This window comes from Myxocyprinus asiaticus, chromosome 4 (assembly GCF_019703515.2).
Source record: "Myxocyprinus asiaticus isolate MX2 ecotype Aquarium Trade chromosome 4, UBuf_Myxa_2, whole genome shotgun sequence".
Lineage (NCBI taxonomy): Eukaryota > Metazoa > Chordata > Actinopteri > Cypriniformes > Catostomidae > Myxocyprinus > Myxocyprinus asiaticus.
In genome coordinates, this window is record NC_059347.1 from 62,345,581 (window position 1) to 62,354,137 (window position 8,557).

Genomic DNA, 8,557 nt, shown 5'->3' on the forward strand with positions numbered 1-8,557 from the left:
TTTCAGCGCCTTCAAGAAAAAAATCGGCCAAACGGGAAAATGTATAAATTTTTCAAAAAAGTCAGAATATCAGCCGGTTTATCAGAAGGGCCTGTTTTTTTGTTTTTTGCCTAGGGCCCCAGAGTCCCTAGGATCACTTCTGCTGCACCCCCAAAATTATGCACGCCCAAGAGAGAATGGAGAGAATGCACGGATGAAGAAGGTTCGTTGCCAAAGAGATGTTGCCGGGAGAGAGCTTGGACGCAGCTAAAGAGAACGACCAGCGCCCACGTGACATCATCGGCACAGCTGCACACTTCCCTAGACCCCTTGGTGGGGTCTTGTTTGTTTGGATACGGGGAAGTTCGTCTGTTTCATACACTTAGAATGAGTGTGTGTGTGTGATTTTGTAACTTTGTGTGTGTTTTAAATGATTACATTTGCAACATTGATCTCAAGGAGTTTAGCTAGACACCGACCTTTTCACTGTGTATAGTGGGTTGTTTATGATCATGTATTTTCTCTTGCTCGTGCTGTGCTGTGTGAGGGGTTTTATCACCAAAAATTAATGCTGTGCTTAAAGTTTAGAGACACTCTTCCGCCATCTGTGCTAGTTCAACCATACAGAGCTGATGTTTGCAAATGTATTTAAATGTCTATTTAATTGCTTTTTCCACAGTTGATTAAATTTATTAAAAGTTCTCTTTTTCCATAAGGTCATGGTTGTGTGGTATATCCTCATTCCTCCCTTTTTGTTAGACCTCATTGTAACAACAAAGACAATTGACAGTTTTAAAGAGTTAATTCCCACTGGGAAATTAGGAGGTCTATTTCAATATGTTAATGACTGGCAATTGTGAGTGAAATGTGTTAGGTGATTACTGTGTTTTCAGAGCACGGGGGAAGGCAAATAACTGTGAATACATTTACATTTAGCAGATGCTTTTTTATCCAAAGCTGAAAGTCTAGAAAGTAGAAACATGCTAAAATAAACTCTGAATGTAAAAATTGTTAACCAAACAGTGGTGATATTTTACTCAAAAATAACTACATTTTATTTTACTTTTTCCATTTTTTACAGACGTTACAGAAAAAAACTATGATTTTAAAATGCAGAGATTTATCTGTATTTTTTTCCTGTACATTTTCAACCCTTTTATTGTTGCCATGTGCTTACATAATAGTTCAATTAAATGGCTAATGGATCATTTTTAATAGCCATTATCACTTGGTCAGGAAATGTCAATGAAACTGTATTACACTTACCGGTAGCTTAAAGCGTTATCAAATCAGTCTAAAATACTGTATGTCAGTGATTCCCAACCAGAGATATGTAAGCAGGTTCCATGGGGGTGCGTGAAAAAAATTAGATCTTGCTTTCTTGAACCTTTATTTGAACGAACCTAATATTGATTCTTAAAAATCCAAGATCTTTTATGTGGACTTCATCAGTGACATCCTTTCACTTCATGTTGAGAGTAAAAGTTTGGTTCCATGTCCAAAGACGCAATCCATTTGTCATTGAATATTTGTCAATTGTCATATATGTTTGTACGTGAGAACGATTATTTCCAAATGCATTCCATTAGGACATTCAGAAACAACATTCAGTGTTTATTACAGTCAGTTAGAACATATTACGTAATTCCTCACAATACAAAATTGCCAATAACACTATTCTAAAGATGCTTTGTGCTGTTCTACTGGTGGGTACAACTGATATGAGGGCCGTTGTGTTTAATTCTGTATGCGTGTGACTGAGATTCAAACAAAGTGTGCAAAACCAGCATATGTAATGGCTGCAGTTGGATGTAAACTGCTGTTTTGAGTTATTACATGGATGAGAGAGGAGGTTGAGAAAGAGACATGTCAAAAAAAGGTCCATTCTCTCCTCTTCCTCCAGTCTGCAAAGACCAGTATGAACAAGACTTTAATATGGAACATTTGCTTTTCAAGTGTGTCAGTGCTCAAGGCTTCTTTGTTGCTGTGCTGTCACTCTTTCCAGAAGCTGCACTGCTGCTTGTGTTCACAGGGATGGTGATTTCAGAGCCTTTGATGGCAGGTTTGGGCAGAGGAGCTTCAATGGTCAGCACACCCTCAGGAGACAGACAGGAGGTGATCTTCTCTGAATCTACACCAGGGGGCAGACTGGAACAGAGAGGATGATGAAGTGATTATAAAGGGATGTTTCGCTGGATGATACGACTTTCAACTGACACCTTGCGTTGATTCATTATCATGCAGAAGTTTTCCGTTTTTTTCTAAACACCTCATGTTTTAAAGGAATAGTTCACTTTATCCATGCATTTTTCTGTAAAACTGTTGTACAATTTAGATTTTGTTTGTAAAATATGCATATTTGTATCTATTCTAGTCTCTGCACTAAAGTTTAAAGGGTATACAGTTAATGAAGAATAATGCATTACTTGGTCTAGTAGATCTTGTTCTCCTGAGACCCGAGTGTGACTGCTGTGTGCATTTTTCATTTCCCTTTTTGATTTGAAACTAGTAGCACCTTATAAACATGCAAAAAAATAAAATTAAAATTAAAATTCTAGAGCAAATCATTTTCCTAATAATTGATGTCCACATACACTATATTGCCAAAAGTATTCGCTCATCTGCCTTTAGATGCATATGAACTTAAGTGACATCCCATTCTTAATCCATAGGGTTTAATATGACGTCGGCCCACCCTTTGCAGCTATAACAGCTTCAACTCTTCTGGGAAGGCTTTCCACAAGGTTTAGGAGTGTGTTTATGGGAATTTTTGACCATTCTTCCAGCAGCGCATTTGTGAGGTCAGACACTGATGTTGGACAAGAAGGCCTGGCTCGCAGTCTTCGCTCTAATTCACCCCAAAGGTGCTCTATCGGGTTGAGGTCAGGACTCTGTGCAGGACAGTCAAGTTCTTCCACACCAAACTCGCTCATCCATGTCTTTATGGACCTTGCTTTGTGCACTGGTGCGCAGTCATGTTGGAACAGGAAGGGGCCATCCCCAAACTGTTCCCACAAAGTTGGGAGCATGGAATTGTCCAAAATCTCTTGGTATGCTGAAGCATTCAGAGTTCCTTTCACTGGAACTAAGGGGCCAAGCCCAGCTCCTGAAAAACAACCCCACACCATAATCCCCCCTCCACCAAACTTCACAGTTGGCACAATGCAGTCAGACAAGTACCGTTCTCCTGGCAACCGCCAAACCCAGACTCGTCCATCAGATTGCCAGATGGAGAAGCGTGATTCGTCACTCCAGAGAACGCGTCTCCACTGCTCTAGAGTCCAGTGGCGGCGTGCTTTACACCACTGCATCTGATGCTTTGCATTGCACTTGGTGATGTATGGCTTGAATGCAGCTGCTCGGCCATGGAAACCCATTCCTTGAAGCTCTCTATGCACTGTTCTTGAGCTAATCTGAAGGCCACATGAACTTTGGAGGTCTGTAGCGATCGACTCTGCAGAAAGTTGGCGACCTCTGCGCACTATGCACCTCAGCATCCGCTGACCCCACTCTGTCATTTTACGTGGCCTACCACTTCGTGGCTGAGTTGCTGTCATTCCCAATCACTTCCACTTTGTTATAATACCACTGACAGTTGACTGTGGAATATTTAGTAGCGAGGAAATTTCACGACTGGTCTTGTTGCACAGGTGGCATCCTCTCACAGTACCATGCTGGAATTCACTGAGCTCCTGAGAGCGGCCCATTCTTTCACAAATGTTTGTAGAAGCAGTCTGCATGCCTAGGTGCTTCATTTTATACACCTGTGGCCATGGAAGTGATTGGAACACCTGAATTCAATTATTTGGATGGGTGAGCGAATACTTTTGGCAATATAGTGTATGTGGACAGCGGGATTAAGTTGTGAAATCTTTAATAATTTTCTATTATATGTTACAATGTTTTTTTTCTGCTTTGGCAATAAAATCTCAATGTTCTCTCTTTGCACTGTCAAACAAACAAGTGATGGTCAGTGCTGAAACATTTTACCAATCAGAAATTAGCATAATTAATTCTGATTCAAAGTAATGAGCAGCAGCGTCCAATCACTGCCAACCATGTTAAAATAAAATGATACATTATAAATTCTGAATCTATGTACTGATTATCATTGTCACATGTCTGTCAAACATGTTGAGTGATCCAAACATCATCTGCAGCCTGAAACTGAACTTTTGATCAGATTTTAGGAGTGAATGCACTTAACTGCATAGAGAGCTATAGGATGCTCCCTTGCTCCCTATTTAGTGAATGACTTAACCTCCAGTGTGCTGTCTGTCTGCACTGGTCTCAGAACAGTTTGAAATGCACCTTATTTTCATCCTAACTCCATATAAAGCCTCTGAAAGCAAAATATTTTTCTCAGTGTGATAATGTACAGTAAATATAGGATTTCAAATAAAAAACGAGTGCTATTGTCGTTGTGTTTAAAAGCATGCCGTTATACGATAAATCGCTCAAATTTTTAAAATTGCATATCAGATTAAAATAGAGACTCTAATCTTTTGACTCAAACAGGTTTTCAGTGTCAAAACTTAATGAGGTTTCTTAATAGATGTAGTTTTGTTGGTGTTTCTCCTTAAGACAGACTCCTGAGATCGGTGCCATGTTGGTTTGTCACATGACTCTAAACCTTTACTGACAGCCGAAAGTGTTCTGAACAGAGATCAGTCGATTTGAAGGAAATTAAATTTTGCGTAGCGCGAATCACAGTGTACGTGCAAAAGGACACGGGGTCACATGAGGTTAAAAATGACATGATAAGACTAGTCCAGTAGCCTGTGTGGTCATAGATAGTTTTAGACCCTTTAAAACAGTATGATTATGTGAAATATACTGCAATGTTATGCATGAATCGTTGTCAAGCATTATCGAGAGCTGTTCCTCCCAGCCATCACCGCTCTTATTATTCTCAGAAACAATGTGACTGCTGCTCTGTCGGATCAAGTGTGCTTCACGTGCTTTAATGTAACAGAACACTGTACTTTTATAATGTATCTCAGTACTTACGTGTATTTCCTGGTGAAACATCTGGACACAAAGCCGTGTTCATCCTTCCTCTCCTCGTGTTTGCCTACACACACATCACAAATAAGAAAAATCACTAATGAGATTTCTTTCATTTCTCAATTTCACTCAGTTTCTCCAAGATATTGCAAGAAGAGCAGATGGATGCTGAAGATGCCAGTAATCTCACTTGTGTCTCCTCTAGAGTTTCACAAGAGATCTCAACAATGTCTCAAACTGTGCTCAGGTTTGCCAAGATACCAGAGTGTGCAATCAAAGATCTCAATACGAACTCATACGAACATTTCTTGTCAAATTCTTCCAAAACCAAACTATCTGAGCCATGCTATCTATATTAATTTTATAGCTCTATTCTCTCAGAACTATTGACTCAATTGTGTCTATTTTTATTTTCCCTAAGGCATTTTAGGAGAAACAAAGTTTTTTTCTTTTTTACTTTTTTTTTAAATTACATTACATGTACAGTATTTTAAAGTGACTCCAGCGGTTAAATTAATGTCTTCTAAAGTGATACGATCACTTTTGGTGCAAAAAATATCAATATTTAAGTACATTTTAACTACAAATCATCACTTCCGGTCAGCAGCGGTATGCGCGTGTGACGTAATCACACTGGCATTTGAAACACGTGATAACTGATGTACGTGTGACACATATGAAAGAGCAGCGCTGTTTACAAGTGAGGAGGAGCAACGCTGTACAGAAGCTTGGTTGGTTTTGGTTTAGATCTGTATTTATCTGTTTCTTTACTCACAATGTTGCGTTTGTGTGCTTATCCTGGATGTCTCAACTGAGAGGAGAACGTGAGATTACGTCAGTATCCATGGCAACGCGAATACATGATCTCAGCACTCTCCTGAAGCGTTGCATTAGAGTTAAAACGTACTTACATATTGTCTTTTTCCGCACCAAAAGTGATCATGTCACTTTAGAAGACATTAATTTAACTGCTGGAGTCGTATGGATGATGTTTATGATGACTGTCTGTGATTTTTGGAGTTTCAAAAGAGAAATCTCCATTCACTTGCATTTTAAGGAACTACTGAGACATTTTTCTATTTTTCTTCAAACAGGTTCTGCTGAAGAAAGTCATAAACACCTGTCTGTAATTTAGTCTACTGTTCTGTTAGGAGGTACAGTGGGCCCTACAAATATTCAGATGGCACTTGCTTTGATATTTTGTCATCTAATGCAAAGACATTTTAAAGAGTGACTCAAGGGTCCCAATAAATACTACTTGCGCCCAATGTATATTTAAAGGAACTTTTCGGGTTCAATACAAGTTCAGCTCAATCAACAGCCATTATTGTTGAGTATGACAAAAATAATTTGGATTCATCCCTTGTTTAAAAAAAAAAGCACTAAGTTGTTTACTTACAATGGAAGTCAATGGGGTACAATCCTTAAATGTTAAAATACTCACTGTTTCAAAAGTATAGACACAAGACATATATAATATGTGTGTTAACATGATTTTAGTGTGATAATATCGCTAACAGGGTGTACGCCGTTATATCGCCATGGCAATGAAGTTGTAAAATTGGCTATATCTTTACACAGATGCAGTTCGTAAGCAATTTTCTCACACCAAAATCACGTTAACACACATATTGTTTATGTCTTGTATCTATACTTTTGAAACAGTGAGTATTTGAATGTTTACAGATTGACCCCATTGACTTCTATTGTAAGTGTCTTACTGGAACACACATTTGTTCCTAAATTCCTAAAAACATTCCAGCTTTTGGGGGCCAAAATATGAATCAACAGTTTGTTTTTTTTTCCAGAAATGCATTGTTAAACTCACCAGTTATCTCCACCACTCCATCTTTGGTCTTTACCGACAGCTCCTCTGGAGAAAAGTGGTTCACATCCAGGCTGATCTTCCACGTGTCTGGTGTCTGCTTTATCTCTGACATTCCAGAGCTGAGCTGTCGGGAAAGGGCGTGGGCATAGGTCGGGGGCACCATCGGGGGCTGCATTATGGGCGCTGTGGGTGACATGAGCATCGGAGCCATCGTGGGGCTCTGCATCAAAGAGGCCATGTCAGGATGTCCGAAGGTCCGGATGTATCCCGGCCAGTGAGTGCTGGGGAAGGTGGGCAGCTCCTCGGAGAAGGCCGGCATTCCAAAGGTCTGATCAAAGAGCCTGCTGCCCTGGTACCAGTCACGGAAAGGGTCCCAGGATGGGGAGTGCAGGAACGTGAAGGGAATGCGTCTCTCGGCCATGCTTGAAGTTAGTTCTTGCTCTAAAAGTTTTCCAGCAAGTACTGCCTGCTGTTTGGAAGCACTGGGATTTATAAGAACTTTCTTGGCTGACACACCTCTTACCCTCACACTAACACACACATAATACCCCTGCAACCCCCAACCCCCCCGATATTTATAGATGTGACTAGAATGTCTATTCATGGACAGCCAGCATGAGAATGGAATCCAAGGCAAAGGCCTTCCAAACTAGCTAACACAGTATGATTAAACACACACACACATATACGCACACACACACTTCATACGTTCTCATTACACGGGGGAAAGGAATCTGGGTGAATGCTGAGAATCACATCGGAAACTGAACCTGTAGTTGATTCCTCTGTAATAACAAAAAGACACAGCAGGTAATCAATAACATTTACAAATGTAGCTGCAAGCAGCAATTATTGGGGGTTTAAGCGGCATAGGGCCTTCAAGTGCTTGTGTTATAAGATGTTAAGTGTCATTCAGATAAGCACCTACAATAGAGATAAAGCAATATAATTTTCAGCAACATCAGGTACATTTCTGACTGGTATACTGCCACCTTTTGTCCAATCCCCAGCAAAATGTGCATGCTTCTTCAGAATCATGTGTTGCATATGCATCCTAAATTTGATGAAAATGGAAGGTTTCCTTTTGGAGTTATAGTCTTTCGGGTAAACTAGGCCACACCCATATTTTAAAATGAACCTCTTATAGCCATAACAAATAGAAAGTTCAACGTGTCGAGTGAAAAACCTAGAATTAGTTTGCAAAAGTGTTTTTCTTTTATAACAATCTAAAATATTTAACAAATAATTTGATTCACACCAATGTTTCTTGAGGCAAAGCTGTTCAGAATGAGGAGATATATCATCTGATATGACTAAGGTGTGTCTTTGTGAAAATACAACCATTCACACGCATGTAAAATGTGAAAGCACCTCCTGGTGGCCAATTATTTTTATTTTTATTTTGCTCAAACCTTTTGGGCCAAGAGACAAATAGGCCTGCCATATTTCATTTCAATCTGCCTTTTTAACCTTGTCTAACAGCTGCTGAAAGTTGATTGGTTGACAGTGGCCATGTTTTTCAAGATATGCAACTGTCCTCATAGACCTTGATGGCACTTTGGACAAAGACAATGCATGCTAAATTTAAAGCTGATCGGACCAATGGTTCTATAGTTGGGGCTATTTTTCTGTTTGTCATTGGTATAGCACCACCAAGAGGCAGAGATGTGCAATTTTTTTTTCACATGTCCTCATATTGACCCTGTACATGAGTGTCCCATATTTGGTGAATATATCTAATTT

At 39.7% G+C, this 8,557-nt stretch overlaps 1 protein-coding gene across 1 annotated transcript; it reads right to left on the reverse strand.

Moving 5' to 3' along the window:
* Window positions 1-1,079: 1,079 nt before the first annotated feature.
* LOC127433442 (heat shock protein beta-1-like) lies at window positions 1,080-7,308 on the reverse strand. The gene is made up of 3 exons (XM_051685356.1): window positions 6,815-7,308; window positions 4,990-5,053; window positions 1,080-2,127 (listed from the first exon to the last, which is right to left on the reverse strand). The coding sequence occupies exons 1-3, from the start codon at window positions 7,233-7,235 to the stop codon at window positions 1,947-1,949; spliced, it is 666 nt and encodes a 221-aa protein (XP_051541316.1). The 5' UTR covers window positions 7,236-7,308; the 3' UTR covers window positions 1,080-1,946.
* Between the last annotated feature and the right edge of the window lie 1,249 nt (window positions 7,309-8,557).

Bases quoted from the DNA above. Each gene is read 5' to 3' on its own strand.
- LOC127433442 (XM_051685356.1), bottom strand. From the start codon at position 7,235: ATGGCCGAGAGACGCATTCCCTTCACGTTCCTGCACTCCCCATCCTGG. The intron at 5,054-6,814 runs GTGAGTTTAACA...ATGTGTGTGTAG, and splicing joins TGGAGTGGTGGAGATAACTG to GCAAACACGAGGAGAGGAAG. The intron at 2,128-4,989 runs GTAAGTACTGAG...TCTCTGTTCCAG, and splicing joins TGTTTCACCAGGAAATACAC to TCTGCCCCCTGGTGTAGATT.